The 19,591-nt window shown below is 40.9% G+C and overlaps 1 protein-coding gene across 2 annotated transcripts in view; it reads left to right on the forward strand.

Moving 5' to 3' along the window:
• TXNRD1 (thioredoxin reductase 1) overlaps positions 1–19,591 on the forward strand; it is a 70,782-nt gene that overhangs the window by 39,182 nt on the left and 12,009 nt on the right. For both annotated transcript variants that reach the window (XM_045467214.1, XM_045467215.1), the window contains exons 9-14: positions 818–910; positions 1,960–2,036; positions 3,352–3,508; positions 10,062–10,169; positions 12,993–13,088; positions 17,363–17,497. In XM_045467214.1, the coding sequence (XP_045323170.1) occupies positions 818–910; positions 1,960–2,036; positions 3,352–3,508; positions 10,062–10,169; positions 12,993–13,088; positions 17,363–17,497 (666 nt within the window). The remainder of the gene's footprint in view (positions 1–817; positions 911–1,959; positions 2,037–3,351; positions 3,509–10,061; positions 10,170–12,992; positions 13,089–17,362; positions 17,498–19,591) is intronic.

The raw sequence follows: 19,591 nt of genomic DNA on the forward strand, positions 1-19,591 counted from the left end.
TCCCATGCAGAGTGGTTGCATTTAAAAGGTAGAGTAGAAATTGCAGGTGACTTTATGAGTTTCTCCCAGTAAATATTTTACAGGAACCCATGATTTGCTGCCAGTGCAGAGACCAAGGTTAACTGCAGGCTTGCAGAAGCCTCTAGGTGATAAGGGTTTTCATTTGTTGCAACGCAGTCTGAAGGTTATTGTTGACATCCAGGAGTGGTGAGCTGGTATGTTTAATCTCATCTGGCATAGTGCACGTTCCAGGGCTTGCTTGTTCTTCCCTACATCTTGAACAACGAAGACCACCCCTCATCCTTATAAACGTACCTCCTTGCTCACTATGCTTTTTAGAGCTTTCTGGCTGTTTACCTGTATCATGTTTGATCTACTCCAGTGTCTGTTCTTTGTTGACAAAGCTGAACGTCTGTAGCCAGAAGACAATCTCTGAATTTGAGCAGTAGTGGCTGTCCAGGGGATTAAGGGCTCTGGGTGAGTTAAGAGATAGGAGCCTGGGAAAAGCGACGTCATTAGCTGTGTTTTAGGGATCGTAGTGTGCTTTGTCTGGCTTTTTCCTTTCCCGCTTTTTTCTCTTTGAATTTTATTCTGTTTGGGAACTATTGGAAAGAAAGCCCCTCTAGCAAACATTAAGCAGCAAGAAAAAGGGGGATAAAATAGAAAAATCTCTTACTGTCCTAATGATGTTATGGTGAGGGGGGTGGGACATTAAATACCTCTCACGCCAGATTTTGTGTTTTCACTTTGGGTCAGCCTGATAGGAGGGAGTTGATACAGGTCTTTATTGTGGAGTAAAACTTTGTCACTTTTATAGGTTGAAAAAATTGAAGCAGGGACACCAGGCCGACTCAGGGTGGTAGCCCAGTCCACCAGTGGTGGTGAAACCATTGAAGGAGAGTATAATACGGTAAGGAATGGACCCAGGTTAGCCCTTTATTAGAAAGCAAATAATGTGCTTATTGGATATTTGGATATTTGCTGCGTACATGTAATGGCTGCTTTCTGTTTTCAAAACCTGATTATGTTCCTATTCTAAGACATCTATATTGCTTGTGATATTGTAATTTGTTTTGGGATAGGGATGGCTTCAAATTTTCTTCCATGTAACTTAAAAATATCATTTGTCAAATAGCTATAAAAAGACATCCTTTTTAAATGAAGTAGAACTTCTCTGTCCTTCAAAATTTTATCTTCATAGCTCACTACTTTAAAAAAGAAAAACAAAACTTAAGGGGTGCCTGGGTGGCTCAGTCAGTTAAGCTTCCAGCTTCGGCTCAGGTCATGATCTCACCGTTGGTGAGTTCTAGCCCCGCATTGGGCTCTGTGTTGACAACTTAGAGCCTGGAGCCTGCAGCCTGCTTCGGATTCTGTGTCTTCCTCTCTCTCTGCCCCTCCCCTGCTTGCACTCTTTCCCTCTCTCTCAAAAATAAACATTTAGAAAAAAAAAAAAATCTTAAAAAAAAACTTAATTCAGTCATAGGCTATGTTGTCTTTGTCTCTGAACTTCACTAGATTTATAAAGGAATTGCTAACTTTTTTTCTTAATCAATGGATGAGGATTTCTGCTATATCCTGTTCAAGGGATTTTTGTTTGTTTTAATTTGCTTAAACTCTTGCATTTTTTTTAAGTGTATTTATTTTGAGAGAGAAAGAGTGTGTGTGGGGGGGGGGGGGGCAAAGAGAGAGAATCCCAAGCAGGTTCCGCACTGTCCATTGATAGTGCAGAGCCCAGTTCAGGGCTCAGACCCACAAACTGAGATCGTGACCTGAGCTGGAACCAAGAGTCAGACACTTAACTGGCTGAGCCACCTGGGTGCCCCATAAACTCTTACGTTATTTTCTTAATGAAATATTTCTTTACAGGTCTGGAAAGTGAAATCAGAGTAGCTTAATGGTTAAGTAACTTAACGTAAGTCTTTTTAATCGTACTCACCTGGTATATTAATACTTTTTCAGGTATTGCTGGCAATAGGAAGAGACGCTTGCACAAGAAAACTTGGCTTAGAAACCGTGGGGGTAAAGATAAATGACAAGTAAGAAAACAATTTTATTGTGTCTTACTGAATATTATTTCAGTTGTTGATAATACTGATTAATAGTGGAGTTTTAGATTGTTAGAGTTAGTTTTTATCATAGTTGGAGATTTCCCTTTTTAAGCCTAGAGATCTCTTCCTTCAGTGCCACTCACGTTGGTATTTTCTGTTTGTTTTATTTTGTTTTTTCCTTTTCAAAATCTAAGTGGAAGATAGGGCGGCTTGCAGTTTGTTTCTTTAATGTACAGTGTATAGAATAAAAGAGTCTAACCCCCCAGTTAATTGCAGGCATGTACTTTGAGCTTTACTAAATAATACGTAGATCTGAACCATGTTGAGAGCTACTAAGTTTTAGGATGATGAGTGGTCACTGCATTTCTAGTGACAGCTACAAGTATGAAAAACTTACTTGCAAGGGTTGAAGTTAAAAAAATCCTTTGGCCTATAGCAGTAGAGGAGATAACTGAGACTCAGTGGTATCTGCTTATCTGCTGTCTGGGGTATTTCCCAATATCACCTTCCTTACAGCCAAGTAGAAACAAGTGCTGTGAATGGGAACTGCCTTGGAAGCTAAAAAATAAAGGTGGTTTTGTTTTGTTTTGTTTTTGTCCCTTCCAGGAATAACATCTATTCTGGAGAAGAGACTTCCTAATCTTAGTGTGAGGATTTTTGTTTTACTTATTTTTTAACTAGGGTAGACAGACAGAATTGTTGAGGTTACCAGTAAGATTTAGCAGACCAAATATTGCACCAGCATAATAAACACGCTAGCCTATTTCCAGGGGGCCCAAAGCTTAGATTTTATATAATGGAAGCAGCTAACACTTATTCTGCACTTACTGTGAGCCGTGGACCGTTGTGCTGAATATTTTGTTCCTATTTTCATTTAATCCTCACAGCCCCTTAAGGTAGTTGATGGCATCCCTTTTCTTCTTACAGTGTTCTCATTATTATTGTTCGCATTAATAGGTGGGAAAATAAAGCTCAGAGATATTAAATAGCCCTCCCAACATCATAGAGGTGACAACTAACAGACCTATAGTTTAGAATACACATATTCTTAACCACTCTGTTGTAGTTTTCTCCCAGGTTTTCTTACAGTTTTCTTATTCCAGAATTGTCTCTAAGCTTTTAAAATACTCATTTATTTTTATTTTATTTTATGTATGTAGGTATGTATGTATTTTTAAATAATACGTTAGAATGCTGCCCTTTGCTAGAGTCACAATTTTGGCTTCTTTGGGAGAAAGGGGAATTTTTTTGTTCCACTTAATTAATAGGAGTAATTGATGATTTTAACTGAATGAATTTTCAGGACTGGAAAAATACCTGTCACAGATGAAGAGCAGACCAACGTGCCTTATATCTATGCCATCGGCGATATATTGGAGGGGAAGCTCGAGCTCACCCCAGTAGCCATCCAGGCAGGGAGACTGCTGGCTCAGAGGCTCTATGCTGGCTCCAATATCAAGGTGAGCTTGTGGCTGACACCTGTTGATACTGGTTTTAGTAACACCACTAGTTCTCTGTTTAGGGGTAGCTGTGAAGTTTTCCAGGTCTTGAATAATTTAGTTCTCTTGCTGGTGGCATCCTACATGTGCTCTATTAACTGTATTCCAAACAAGACATCGTTAAGACTGCTGTGTCTTTGTGACTTTGTTAGGAAAATTGTCATTCCTGGAATCACACTGGGAAAAAATGAGCTTGACGAATCAAGTTTCAGCACTATTATTGTGTTCCATATTCTCATAATAGTCGGATTTTACCTTAATTTCATTGTTACCAATTTCAGTATAATTTTCTAAATCTTTTTTATGGCACCTATCTAGGCTATACAAGGATTTGGGGATCTAGGTGGTAATCATGTGCAGAGCTGCTTAAACCAGAATTCAGGCTTTATTACCCTGTCCTTTCTAAAAATATGTCTTCTGCTCTTGGAATACTTAATGTGTTATATTAATGTTTTAAAGTGATTTTTTTAGTCATTGTAGGAAATTGAAACTCTTAAGAATGTTTCATGGGACTAGATGTCAAAGAAGGAATAAATATATTCTGATTATTTTTTAAGCTTATTTTTTAGAGCAGTTGCACGTTCACAGCGAAATTGAGATGAAGATCCGAGATTTCCTGTGTTAGTCCCTGCCTTCATATATGCATGGCCTTCCTCATTACCAACATTCCCTCCCTAATTAATTTTTTGAAAGGATTCCAGGAGCATAGATTGTAAATAATTTAGTCGCTACCCATTTTTCTTGCACATAATCATCATGGGTTGATTTATGTTGGTTTCGGGAACAGAAACCTCAAAGAATACAGCTTGTCAAATTTGTGACAAGCATTCCCAGTGCACCTGGGGTTAGTTTGCATAATCGTATAATAAGACCTCATGTTTTGAAATGAACAGGATTGAGGCTAAAAAGAGTTTGAATCCCAGATTGTCTGATCATCCAGGACATATAGCATCTGGTTCATATTACTGTTTGGGGTACATTTAACTGCTTCTTTGAGTGAGTCCTGTTTTGTGTTCATTGTTGCAGTTACTGACCAGTAAACTGAGAAGAGCGTATCTACAGATATAGCTTGAGATGCATTTGATTTGCTCTTGACCCTGTGTCTTTGTGTTTCCCTAAAGTGGAGATATTTTTATATACCAACAATAACCAAAGGGAGCACTTACAAAAATCTACTCCTAAATAAATTTGAAGTTAAAAGTAGCACAAAACTCTTCAAAACCTTTCTTGAATGTTTGCACCTGCTTTGGACATACACAGCCTTCCATGTGTGGGTGTGGTGCTGTATTCTGTCCTCTGCTCGGTAGAGCAGGTGTTTTCTGAGAGGGCCAGGAGCTTTTATCAACGTCAGAATTTAATGTAAGTTAAAATTAAAAGACTCTTTTTTGTTTTTTTCCTTATCTGTAGTCTAATAATAAGACAGATGCCTGACCAAATAGGAAGATCAACAGGTGCTGCTCAGGTCTCTGAGTTTGAAGTCTTACTGGTCTGTTCATCAGTGTAGTAAATAAAGTCGAAATGCCAGCAGGTATCAAGGTTAAATGTATTGGGGGAAATCACATATATTTTTTTAAGCAACCGCCTAATTCCTTTAATTTCGCCCAATGTGTGTGAGAACGTTAGCACATATCAGAGAGGTGAGGGAATCCATGCCTGCCTGTCTCCCGAAGAAGCAGCTGTCTATGGAAAAGTTTAGCTTAACATAAACACCTGGCTGAGTTTAATCCCTTGTGGGATTTTAAGAGAGCCCAGATTGAATTGTGGGTGTTCGTGCCTTCCTCCAAAATTGCTGTCATCTATTCCTCATCGCTTCCCAAGAGAGTTCAGAGGAAAGGAGACAGAGTGTGACATTTGAGTACTTGGGACATGCCTGGTAATGTGCTAAGTGCTTTGTATGCATTGTCTCATTCAGCCTCAGGGCAGCTTTGGAGATTGCTGACACAGTCCAGGGAGATTAGGTAACTGTGCAAAGTCACAAGGCTGGTAGGCAGCCAAAGCATAAATGGAAGTCTCCAGTACTGCTGTCTCTTTTTTTTTTTTTTTTACATTTATTTATTTATTTAAAAAAAAAATTTTTTTTTTAATTTTTAACGTTTATTTATTTTTGAGACAGAGACAAAGCATGAACGGGGGAGGGTCGGAGAGAGGGAGACACAGAATCTGAAACAGGCTCTAGGCTCTGAGCTGTCAGCACAGAGCCCGACGCGGGGCTCGAACTCACGGACTGCGAGATCACACCCTGAGCCGAAGTCGGACGCTTAACTGACTGAGCCACCCAGGCACCCCTACATTTATTTATTTTTTGATAGAGACAGAGCATGAGTTGGTGGGGGGGGGAGCAGAGAGAGAGGGAGACACAGAATCCAAAGCAGGCTCCAGGCTCCAGGCTCCAGGCTAAGCTGTCAGCACAGAGCCCGACACGGGGCTCGAACTCATCAGCTGTGAGATCATGACCTGAGCCGAAGTCGGACGCTTAACCGACTGAGCCACCCAGGCGCCCCTGTAGTACTGCTGTCTTACTCATGATGATTTATTGCCTAAGAAAGAAGATTTGGAAGGTATAGATTATAGAAGAATAGGGGATGGAATAGGAATGATGTTTCCTTTTTTTTTTTTTTTTTTAATTTATTTGTTTTGAGAGATACAGAGCACAAGTGGAGAAGGGGCAGAGAGAGAGGGAGAGAAGGAGAATCCCAAGTAGGCTTTGCTCTGTCAGCCCTGAGCCCGATGCAGGGCAACCCTACGAAGCTGGGAGACCGTGACCTGAGGTGAAACCAAAAGTTGGATGCTTGACCAACTGAGCCACCCAGGCACCCCAGTCTCCAGACTTTTAAAGAATCTACCAATTTGCAAACACCTCTGTAATGTGTAATTTTCCTAAATGAAGTGGAAAATACATCGGGAAAATTTAACTGAACCTTTTTAACACTTAATAATGATTAATGTCATTTTCAAAACTTAAAAATATTTGCCACTAAATACTAAATATTCCATTCTTTAGGGAACATAAATGAAGGAATGAAAAAAAAAGTTTTTATCATTTCAAAAACTGATAGAGAACAGACTATAAAGCTGAGTCAGCCTGTGGATGACAGATATTCCACTAAGCCCTTTTTTTTTAAAAAAAAAAAAAAAAAAAAAGCCCACTGGTAAGATACATGTACAAACTTTAAAGCACAGTGTGATGGGCACTTCAGCAGAGTGAACCGTTATTTTCTCTTGGATCTTTTTAGAATTGCTCTCAAACACTTGAAATTTATAAAGAGTAAACATTAGCATCTTTATTATTAAGGTGCTACTTTATTAGTTAACTCAGTTTTATAGTAAATATAAAATATTTTATGGTCACCTGGCTGACTCATTTGGTAGAGCATGCAACTCTTGATCTCAGAGTCATGAGTTCAAGCCCTGTGTTGGGTGTGGAGACTACTTAAAAGATATGTATAGATATATATATCTATATCTATCTATATCTATCTATCTATCTATCTATCTATATAAAGTATTTTCTGTGGAAACTCTGGAGCAGCTACAGTACACATATCTTCAAAAGTTCATTAAGTTGATTGTTGTGAAAACTGCCAAGTATAAAAGTGTTAGAAACGAGGATATCCAGATAAAAGTGTTAGAAACGAGGATTGCATTTTCCAGGCTAGGCCACAACGGTCATTTAAGTCGATTGGAAACTGCATTTTGGAACCTGGAAGAAACTGGTCTTTTTATGTGAATGCAGATTTCCATCTGATACACCTTTTTCTGCCTGAAGAATTTCCTTTCACAGTTATTTAGTGTGTGTCTGCTCCTAGTGAATTCCTTTTCTCCTCTTTGTTGTTGGTGGTGGTGGTTTTTGTTGTTGTTGTTTATTTTACTTCCATTTGAGGGGGGGAGATATTTTTGCTGAATATTGAGTTCTAGACTTACTGTGTTTCTTTAAATATTTTAACAATTTGCCTACTATTTCTGGTTGCATAGGTTCTGAACAGAAGTATGCTATCATTTTTATCTTTATTCTTCTTTAGATTTTTTTTTGTTATCAGTGATTTTTAGCAATTAACTGCTAAATTATTGTATGTCTTGGCATGCTTTTTCTTATATTTATTTTATTCTGCTTAAGATTTGTCAGGATTCTTGGATTTATCTGTTTGCCTTTGTCATCAAGTTATTTTATTTTTTCCTCTCAGCCTCCAGTTAATGAATGTTGGTTCACTCAGTATTATCCTATGGGTCTCTGATGCTCTTTTCATGTTCTTCCCCCCCACCCCTTTCTGTGCATTATTTTCTTAGAGAGCCTGATCAAGTTCAAGTCTGCTGATTTCTCCACTTCTTAGGCTATTAATTCTGTATTGTGTAATTTGCGCTTCAACTGGGTTTTTTCATCTCTACTAGTTTTATTTAAAATGTTTTCCTTTTCTCTCCTCAGGAAGTTCATGTTTTTCTCAGTTTTCTACATATTTATAGTAGCTCATTTAATGTCCTCTGTTAATTCTGTCATCTATTTTTCAGTGTCTCTTTCTGTTCATTGATGTTTCTTGGTATTGGCTCACATGTTCTTGCTCCTTTGCATGTCTCGTTAATTTGGAAGGATGTGGACATTGTACGTTGAACATTTTATATTGTTGGGTGCCAGGTTTTATTGATTTCCTTTATATGGTGTTCAATTTTGCTCTGGCAGCCTGTTAAGTTACATGGAATTAGTTTTGTCCTTTTGTAACTTGCTTTTAAAAGCTTTTTTAGGGCCTGCCAATAACCACCTTTTATCTAGGGCTGATTTGGTTCCACCACTAAACTGATGCCTTTTGGAGAACTCCACCCCATTCCTCTTAGTTTATGAATTCTTTCTGCTTTGGCTTCAGGGAACCGAAACTATTTCCAGTCCCATAAGGCTCTGGGGGCCTGCTGCTTACTGCTGTCCCGTGGTTCTTTACTCACCCTCGAATCCCTCTTGTGACACATTTACAGATCAGTTCTCAGCCCAAATCTCTGCAGATGTCAAGAGTTCTTTTTGTGCAGCTCTGCCCTCGGGGGCTCCGCCCTGCAGCTTCCAGCCTCTGTGCTCTGTTTGGTTTCCCTCTCGTTGCACCCAGTCCTCAGGAAGTGCTCTGGGCAGTAAACTAGAGAAATCTCCAGGCTCGCCTCATTCGTTTCCCTTCTGTCAGGATCACAGTCCTGCACTGCCTGTCGTCCCGTGTCTGGAAGTGTTTGTCGCCTGCTGTTTGGTGGTCTAGTTGTTGACAGCAGGAAAGTAAATTGGTCCCTGGCATACCATTATGGCTGTACGTGGATGTCTGCCTTCACTTTTGTTTTATTTTTTTTAAGTTTATTTCTATTTGAGAAGGGTGGGGGGACAGAAGATCTGAAGCGGGCTCCTTGCTGATGGCAGAGAGCCTCATGCGGGGCTCGAACTCACGAACCCGAACCATGAGATTATGACCTGAGCCGAAATTGGACACTCAACTGACTGAGCCACCCAGGCGCCCCTACCTTTACTTTTGATTCAGAATTCCAAGGGTTTATGCTCTTTTTAGAGAAAAAGAATTATATTTATTGTTTCTAGAGGGAGACACATTTTAAAGATTTTTACACTGGTGTTTTAAAGAATGAGAATTGAGAATTGAATTTCCAATATTTTAAATGCAGAATGTTACTTATTAGGCTCACCTCTGTGTACAGATGTGACTGGTAGATTTTCACCCACTAGCATTTACAGACGTGTTTGGCACTTACATAATACCTTTTCCACAAGTCACATCTGTATACTGAAGGCTCTGAGAAATCAGTAGTAGCCAAACCTGTTTGCTGGCTTAATCCAGCGCTTCACAGACTTGTTTGACTTCAGAACCCTTTAGTCACCTGCACTATTAACATCATAAAATATGCTCTGGAAACACTGTCGCTAACTTTTTCTGTTTCTGTAGTCTTCATTCCCGCTTCAGTGGCTGCATAATGATACACTGAGAGTATGAACCACTTTCCTGTTTGCCCTTGGGATTTGCTAATCCCAAGAGACAGCCGCTGTTGAGTGCTGCAGAGTGCTCCATTAACGCATGTAGCTTTTTCTAGATGGTAAATTATTGTTATAGAATGCTAAGAGTGGGGTTCTTGGCACAAAGGTAAAGAATGTTTTTATGGCTCTTAATAGGCGTTACCTAATTGATTTCCCAAAAGAAGTCTATTAATTCCTGTCACCAAGATGAGACTCTTAGCGTCGGGTGCACTCGTATTGTTTTTGGCTGCTTGATAAGGGGAGAAGCAGTGCGTCCTCGTTGACATCAGTTGGTTGACGGACGGAGCAGGCGTGACTGGTCTTGCCAGGTTTCACACCTTTCCTGAAATGATCACATGAGTTGATGGTTCTCAGCATAGTAGGTCTGATATTTGGGTTTCTGACTTCCCATACTTTTGGTAGAAATTTATTAGTCTGCTTTCCCCTCCTAAGTTTGAACCTTTTTTGCCATACACCCTTTTTTAGGTTACAATTTTTCCTGTTGTAACTCTTTTCTTCATTTTGAACCAGTGTGACTATGAAAATGTTCCGACAACTGTGTTTACTCCTTTGGAGTATGGTGCTTGTGGTCTTTCTGAGGAGAAGGCTGTGGAGAAATTCGGGGAAGAAAACATTGAGGTAAGTTACACCCTCCTCTGTTAAGCTACTACTACTTTTTATTCAAAATTAAAAGTAATTTCAAGCATACAGAAAGGGTGAAAAGTAGCACAAAGACCTATAATACAGACGTGTGCTGTCAACATTTTGCCCACTTATTTTATATAAACTTTTAGTATTCTTTCTTTATTTCTGTGTGTCTGTGTGTATTATTTTTTCCTCCACGTTTGGTAAGTAAGTTAAATGCCTTTTTACTCCTGAATTCTTCAGTGTGTGCGTTTCCCGGGAACAGGGTATTTTCTTAAGTAACCACTGTATAGTTACCCTTTTTAGGAAGGTTAAGATCTACCTTTCATTTTCCAATTCTGTCAGTTGACCCAGACTGACTACTTTTTTTTTTTTTTTAATTTATTTTTTGGGAGAGAGAGCAGAGGAAGGGGCAGAGAGAGGGAGAGAGAGAATCCCAAGCAGGCTCCACATTCAGTGCAGGGGCCGATGTGGGGCTTGAACCCATGAATTGTGAGGTCGTGACCTGAGCCGAGACCAAGAGTTGGACGCTTAACCGATTGAGCCGCCCAGGTGCCCTTCCTTCTACTTTTTAAAACCACTTTAACTAGTTCTTTTTATTATTAAAACAATATTGCTGGAAATAGGAAAAATACAGGAAAATACAAAGAAGAAAACTAAAAATTAACTATATTTTTACCACTCTAATAACAATAGTTGGGTATTTTTGTATCATTACCTTCTAGTAACTTTGCCACAGTCAAGGAACATGCGCAAGAAATACGCTATTTGTATGTATACAATGCTACCCAAAGGGATTGCTGCTTTAAATCATTTAGGAAAAAAGTTACCAGTAAAACCTTCTAAAAGACCAGATTTGTAAATCAGAGTAAATTTTATGACATAAAAGTCTGGTTTTTTTTTTAATTTTCTTTTTTTTTAACGTTTATTTATTTTTGAGACAGAGAGCCAAAGCATGAACAGGGGTGGGGCAGAGAGAGAGGGAGACACAGAATCTGAAACAGGCTCCAGGCTCTGAGCTGTCAGCACAGAGCCCGATGCGGGGCTCGAACTCACGGACCGTGAGATCGTGACCTGAGCCGAAGTCGGATGCTCAACCGACCAAGCCACCCAGGCGCCCCTTAAAAGTCTGTTTTAAATCTCTTAAATCTTTTTCTTATTATATGCATCAGTAGTAATATCTTGATCTAATTAGTATCACGTTAGTAACATCTGATTGTAAAAATAGTATATCCTCATAGGAAGTTTGAAAAATTAGGAAAATATAAAGAAATTTTAATTCAAGAAGAGATCATTGCTGTTAATATTTTGGCATATTTTCTTCTAGTTTTTCAAAATATTTATGTGTTTATATAGTGTATATATACGTGTGCATGTATAATTGTAGGTACATATGTCTTAATTTTTTTTTTAAGTGTGATTAAGTTATGTGCATTTAATGCTAGGTCATGAGCATTTTTCCCTAAAAACAGCATTTTAAAAAATGACTTCTGCATTTTTGGATGCTATACAATAATTTAAGCCATACTTTTATTACATTGTTTCTAGTTTTTCACTATTACAAATAGAATGATGAACATCTTCATAATTCATTGTCCATTTCTCTAGATTATTTTCTGAGGATAGATTTCTATTGAAAGATACTTAAAATTTGAGGTTCTTAATGTATATTTCATATTTCTTGACAGGCTTTGGCTTTCATTTTATTAGAATTTGCATTTTTTGTTATAAAAGTAATACATTTCAGTTGAAATTTTGAAAATGGAAATAGCAAACAGTTACCTATAGACTAATGTCTGTAACACAGCAGTTGCTAGCAATTTGGGGTAATTTCTTTAATTATCTTTTCCCTGCATAATTGGTGTGATACTATGACACTATATTCAGTTTTGTAACCCACATTAAAAAAAAATTCACATTGCATTACAACCTTGAAGAACACTAGAATAGCTACATAATCAGTAAGTTTTTAAGAGGTAGCCAACCATATATATTTTGAATTGAGGGTAGCAGCTGGAGGAGGAAAACAAATCCCTGTAGTCACCCAGACTTAAGTTTATGGAACATCAATAAAAATATCTGCGTCCCTCCACCTTCTCATCTTCCTCCTTCTCTTCTTCTCTCCTTCCTTTGGTGAATAATGCCAAAGGAGGAAATGTCTTTGGAAGCATTAAGCAAGGAGCTAGATAATTGCTCTAATTGTTCCTGGCACCTTGCTTGTTTCTTGCCCAAAGTTGTCATTTTTTTTTTTTTTTCAACGTTTATTTATTTTTGGGACAGAGAGAGACAGAGCATGAACGGGGGAGGGGCAGAGAGAGAGGGAGACACAGAATCGGAAACAGGCTCCAGGCTCTGAGCCATCAGCCCAGAGCCTGACGTGGGGCTCGAACTCACGGACCGCGAGATCGTGACCTGAGCTGAAGTCGGACGCTTAACCGACTGTGCCACCCAGGCGCCCCCCAAAGTTGTCATTTCTATACAAGATAGTGTTGGGTTTTTTTTTCCTTTTTTTTTTTTTTGATGGAAGACAGCAAGTAATTACCTGGCTTCTTTCTCTCATTTGTCTGCTCTTTGTTGTTATTATTACTTAAGGTTTATTCTTCTCAGGTTGAGATGTAATTAAGGGATGAGCTTATAGCAAAGAGGCTTAACCACAAGTTTAAGGTCATTTACCTTCTACCAAATTCCTGTTTATTCCATGAATTTTATTCTTTAATGAAAGTATCAAAGAGCCTCCAGTGTTTTCAAAGCACACCGGGTGTTTGACAAACATGTTTCTTACGGTAATGGGTCTCAATTGTGTTTGTATCTTTTTAGGTTTACCATAGTTACTTTTGGCCATTGGAATGGACGATTCCATCAAGAGATAACAATAAGTGTTATGCAAAAATAATCTGTAATATCAAAGACAATGTAAGTGAAATCCTCATTTAATCCTTTCTCCAGTAATTTCATTTTGTTTTTACTATGTGGTTCTATTTTGATCCCATGATATACATTGCATTCCTTTCGTACTTTACCTGTTGGTCTCCCCAGCTGAGTGGGCATTATCTGAGGGCAGGGGTCATGGTGATGCGCTTGATCTCCACTCAGTGTCACTGGCACAGGGCTCTGCCCTTGGTAGGCAGGCAGGCAGGCAGAACTTGCGGAGCGAAGACCGCAGAGACGATTTGAGAACTGATGTTTGTGTTTATAAAAGGAAAGCAGTGAAGTCACTGTCTAAAAATGAGAAGATATAAACGGAGTTACACAAGTTTGTATCCTAAGCAGCTGGCACTAATGAGAAAAGTGTAATAGGAAGAGCTCTTAATTGGGTTCTGGTTTCAGATTTTGTTGCCTGCTGCTGCATGTCAACCAGTAGCTGAAGGCCTGTGGCGGACTCCTTGACCTCATAGGGTTTGTTTCCACACCTACACGATTTCAGTCTTTTTTTTTCCTTCTCTTTTCTTTTTTTTTTAAGTTTAATTCTTTTTGAGAGAGAGAGAGTGCGAGCAGGGGGAGGGGCAGAGGAAGGGAGAGAGAGAGAGAGAGAGCGAGCACCCAAGCGGGCCACATGCTGTCAGCACAGGGCCTGATGGGGGACTGGAGCTCCACAAACCACGAGATCATGACCTGAGCTGAAACCAAGAGCCAGACACTCAACCGACTGAGCCACCCAGGCGCCCCGTCAGTCTTTTTTTGACTGCTGTCCCCATTTTATTTTATTTATTAAATATTTATTTACTTAAGTAATCTCTACACCTAACATGGCGCTTGAACTCATGACCCTGAGGTCAAGAGTTGCATGCCCTTCCCACTGAGCCACCCAGGCAACCCCCTCTTTTAAAAAAAATTTTTTTTTAATGTTTATTTATTTTTGAAGGGGAGAGAGACACAGAGTGCGAGTGGGGGAGGGGCAGAGAGAGACGGAGACCAAGAATCCGAAGCAGGCTCCAGGCTCCAAGCTGTCATCACAGAGCTGATGCAAGGCTCGAACTCAGAAACTGCGAGATCATGACCTGAGCCAAAGTTGGCCACTTAATAGACTGAGCCACGCAGGCGCCCCGTCCCCATTTTACATTGTAACTCCTAACACATGTATGTACACATCTTTTGAGAAGCGGTATTTCTAACTTCGTTGGGATCTTACCTTTTAAAAAAAAGTCCTGAGTAAAAATGTAAATGGTGCTAAAGAATCCATAGTTAAAAGCCCAATAAACTCATACTTTTCTTATTTTGAGATTTGAATATAATTAAACCATGTGTCCTGTTTAGAAACTACTACTCCAGACAGTAGTACAGGAAAGCCTGGATCCTTTACAAAAAAGCTCATCCTAGATGCATTTAATAAATGAATGTACTGAGACACAGTTGACGTAAAGAACACTTTTATGCAGTTTTTTTCTTTGCAGACAGAAGTTTTATTAAAAGTATTTGTATGAGCGTATACGTTAGCTATCGTGCTACTGTGGACACAAGGGGAAACTGATGTTCTTGCTGGCAGTCCGATCTCTGCCTCTAGCAAGAGCTGGTTCAGTTGCGTGTAGCAGTCAGTTGAACCTCCACGTTTTCCTTCAAACCAAGCAAATTTGTTTTAATTGTATGTAGTTCTTTGGTGTTTTTTCTTTTTTTTTTAAGTTTATTTATTTTTGACAGAGACAGAGTGCGAGCATGAGCCAGGGAGGTAGAGAGAGAGACAGGGAGACACAGAATCCGAAGCAGGCTCCAGGCTCTGAGCTGTCAGCACAGAGCCTGATGCAGGGCTCGAACCCACGAGCCGTGAGATCGTGACCTGAGCTGAAGTCGGACGCTTAACTGACTGAGCCACCCAGGCGCCCCTGTAGTTCTTTGGCCTTTTTTTTCACCGTTGTGTCATTTGTTCAAGTAACACTTTTTAAATGTGATATAAAGAGTAGTTTTCACTATTGACGAGCCCAATTAATTAAAATAGTCGAGGCCATAAGTAGGGTGGTCTTACTCTCAGCTATTTTCAGTGGCAAAGATAGCATTAGAAAAGATGAATACTTGTCATTGTTCTTTGCTCATGAGCAATCTTTTGTTTTTTTTAAGTGTATTTATTTTGATAGAACATGCGAATGCGTGTGAGTGGGGGAAGGGCAGCAAGAATGGGAGAGAATCCTAAGCAATGCTTCGTGCTGACAGTGTAGGCTCAAAATCATAAACCGTGACGTCATGACCTGAGCCGAAACCAAGAGTTGCTCAACCGACTGAGCCACCCAGGCGCCCTGTCATGAGCAGTCTTTTTTTTTTTTTTTTTTTTTTTTAATTTTTTTTTTCAACATTTTTATTTATTTTTGGGACAGAGAGAGACAGAGCATGAACGGGGGAGGGGCAGAGAGAGAGGGAGACACAGAATCGGAAACAGGCTCCAGGCTCTGAGCCATCAGCCCAGAGCCTGACGCGGGGCTCGAACTCATGGGCCGCGAGATCGTGACCTGGCTGAAGTCGGACGCTCAACCGACTGCGCCACCCAAGCGCCCCTCATGAGCAGTCTTAAACAAAAGCATGCTTCTAGAACTTGACCATGCTTGGGACACATGCTTTATTCGCTTTGAGTCAGTCATTTCACAGTGTCTACATGTGCTTGGTTTTTCCAGTATTTAGTATCTGCTAGGCTTTGCTTCTTTTTGTATGCTATTCTCTTTTTTTTAATATGAAATCTTTAACATTTACAGAAAGATAGGGAAAGTACCTACCACCCAGATTCAGTAATGTTTCCCTCTTGAAAGAGGGAAACCATGACAGGAAATGTTTATTGAGCACTTACTGTGTACCCTGTACTTCTTAGAAATCTACATGGTTTCACTTAATTAATCCTTACACAGTCCTGTGCAGTATGTGTTGTTATTATTCCTGTTTTATTGATGAAGAAACTGAAGCGCATGGAAGTTAAGTAAGTGTGCTCAGGCTACTTGCCTAGTTAATGGCAATGGAACTCAGTCCCAGGCAGTGTTGATCCCATGCTATTAAGCATTATCCTATGCCTGTGTAATCTTTTGTATTCCTTCTCAATCCTGTACTCCTCACTCCTTGCCCCAGAGGCAACACTGTCCTGGAGTGTCTCCCCTGTTCATGGTTTTATGTTTGGTCCCGTTAAATATTATGCATTGTGGTTTAATTAAGAATGGTATCCTCAGCTAAAAAGACAAGCCTGCAACTTTTATATATCTCTTTTCTTGAGATCTACTCATATTATCAGATGCAAATCTAGTTTATTTTCAGTGCAGTGTGTTTTGTGCTTTATCCATACACTAAACCCCTGATTGGCAGGATGAATAATGTGAGAGTCCATCGTGGACTATATTACCATACTTTGGCAACTGTTTTCCAGGCAGCGATTGAACCTTAGATAAGGCTCTGCATCCCACAGCCTGAGTTGCCTCATCTGTGATGAGGAGATTGGACTAGATAATATAGCTCAGTCATGAAAATCTGAACATTGGGATGCATCAGATTTCTCTGCCCTTGGCAGAGGTAGCCAGAGTCTGGGATATAGAGTTTATTCAAAGTAATTTCCATCTAGGTATTTCAGAATTGCCAAACATTTCTCTATTGGTTTCAGAAATGTTTTCAGATTGGAAGCATCTTAAGTCTAACTGTGCTGTCTACCCGCAAAGCCTTAGTTAAAATGATTTTTAAATTTAAATGACTGCTTTTCTTTATTTAATTTTTTTTTAGATTTTATTTATTTATTTATTTTTTAATTTTAAGTAATCCCTACACCCAGCATGGGGCTTGAACTCCCAACCCTAAGATCAAGAGTCCCATGCTCCACTGACTGAGCCAGCCAGGAGCCCCTAAATGGCTGCTTTTAAACGTTCCAGCTATCATAGATAGTCTATCTGGAGCCTTGAGACAACCAAATAAAGGAGATGAGGACACATCTGCCCCTTTGAAAACATTTTCCCGAACATTTTGGTGCTTATGGAGTTGCATATGTGTTGGCTTTTAATGATTTTCCCCCTCATCGCTCGAGGCCGGCTCTTGTCTCTTCCCTCTTGCTTGATGTAACCACCACACTCTGTGGGCCCATGTTGGAGTATCTTCAGCCCAAATCGCTTTTGGCAACTGTAAATATAAGTCTTTGATCATTTCTGAACAGGGTTTTAGAATACACAGGCTTAATACGCTAGTCTGTTAAGGGGGAAAGAATCAGTGTGACCGTCTTCCGTTATTTTATATCTTAGGAACGTGTTGTCGGCTTCCACGTACTGGGTCCAAATGCTGGAGAGGTTACGCAAGGCTTTGCAGCTGCACTCAAGTGTGGACTGACCAAAATGCAGCTGGATAGTACCATCGGGATCCACCCCGTCTGTGCAGAGGTGGGTCACCTGTGCGTCGACAGCTCTGTTTAAAAGTGCCCGTCGCCTGGCTGGCAAGTGGAGGGTGTAGCACTCTGAACTGAAGCTGGGGTCTTTCTGCTACAGTGCAGCTACTTCTGTGCATCCTTACAGTTCAGCTTGTGATTGGGTACCTCAAAAAAGCCTTGTGTCTAGAAACCATTTTTCCTTTTCCAAATATTTTTCGTTCCTGATGGGAACTAGAAAGTGGTAGCATGCTATTAAATGGTAGGAATGATGGTGGGGATTTATTTACAGAGATTCAACCTTTTATCGCGTCTCCTCAGTTATTTTCATGGCTGGCAGCGACTGGTGCCATTCATACCCGGAAAGAGCTTCAGTCCTAGGTGTCCCAGAGCCATCTCGAGGCGAAAGGATGTTGTCTGCCTCTTTAGCTTTTGGTGTCAAAGGATGAGATTTGAAAGTGATGCTTTTATTTATTTTTTTAAAAATTTTTAATGTTTATTATTTCTGAGAGAGCGAGCACAAGCCGGGAGGGGCAGAGAGAAAGGGAGACACAGAGTCCGAAGCAGGCTCCAGGCTCCGAGCTGTCGGCACAGATCCTGACGCAGGGCTCGAACTCATGAACTGTGAGATCATGACCCGAGCCGAAGTCGGACGCTTAATCGACTGAGCCCCCCAGGCGCCCCAAAAGTGATGCTTTTGAAAGATGAAGCAGACAGTAGAACTGGAAGTCGACCGCTCTGGGCCTGTGGGTGTCCGTGTTTCCTCATGCTCGTCTGGGGTCATGCCAGGGTCGAATGGTGTGCTGCTTACTGCCACGTAGGGCTCACGAACCACAAATGTGTCTCCTTTGGAGACTGGTGAAGGTTGGGGGGAGGTAGCTCATATGAGTCCAGCTTAGGATACGGACTTGGAAATTGTAGCCGTTACCTGGCCCCCACCGTCCGTGGTTTCCAGGGCGTACGTGTGCTCACACGCACACAGGTGTGCACGTTCCTGCCTGATGTCGTCCAGGAGCTCGTTAACTGGTTGGTCTCTGTTCTTTTCACCCTTGAACAACTGAAGTCTTTGCTGAGTGTGTGAAATGTCGGCTTTACGACCTGGAAGAGGGTTTTGGTTTCCTTTGGCTTTGCCTTTCCTGTGGTCAGGGGCAGTGTCTTCTCTGTGTTCATATGCACCTGGCTAGGGTGAAAGCACACAGTATGAACAGGTCTAGTGACCAGGGCGTTATTCACAGAAAACTACTCTTTTTGTGAAATAAAACTAAACTTTTAAAAATGTGACCCCAAATTGAAAAGAGTCTAGATTGAAGCTCTTAAAGAATGTACGGTGAGTATGTCTTTCGTTCTGTGTAATGACTAAGGCTGTCTCTGCCTAGGGAGGGAACCAACTAGCTTCATTTTTTTCAAAAACTCTTTTAGTGAGAACATTAGTGTACGAACTCCACTCGTCTAGGGCTTATGTGACGAAGTGCCACACACCGGGTGGCCTACCACAACAGAACTTGATTCTCACTTAGTTCTGGAGGCTGGAGGTCCGAAATCAAACGTCGGCAGGGCCATACTCCCTCCCACGGCCCTCGAGAAGACTCTTGCCTGGCCTCTTCCAGCTCGTGGTGGTCGCTGGCAGTCCTGGGCCTTCCTTGGCTCACTGCTGCATCCCGGCTTCCGTCTTCCTGTGCCTGGCCTCACCTGCTGCATGTCTGTGTCTGGATTCCCCTTATGAGAAGGACATCAGTCATTGGATTAGGGCCCACCCGAATCCAGCCTGACCTTATTCAAATAAGGTCCTGTTAACAGGCACCCGGGGTGAGGGCTTGAGTGTATCTTTCTGGGGGACTTAACCCACAGCAGTGGGTATACTTACAACTTCAGAAGTGAGGCCACCATACTTAAAAACGACAGCAGCCATCTCTGACATGAATGAAGAGACTTCTCAACTTGCGTATGTGAGCATCTAACTTTCTAAACCTGAACTTAGCTGTCGGTGGGCTGGTTAAAAGACCGACTCCCACCGTCCGAACAGGCAGCGGCCAGCGGGGTGGCGTCGGGCGGGTTGACCGCCGGCCGGGCGGGGAGATGCGCCGAAGAGGCAGGGCTTCCCGGAGCCAAC

Source organism: Leopardus geoffroyi, chromosome B4 (genome assembly GCF_018350155.1).
Source record: "Leopardus geoffroyi isolate Oge1 chromosome B4, O.geoffroyi_Oge1_pat1.0, whole genome shotgun sequence".
NCBI classification, from domain to species: domain Eukaryota; kingdom Metazoa; phylum Chordata; class Mammalia; order Carnivora; family Felidae; genus Leopardus; species Leopardus geoffroyi.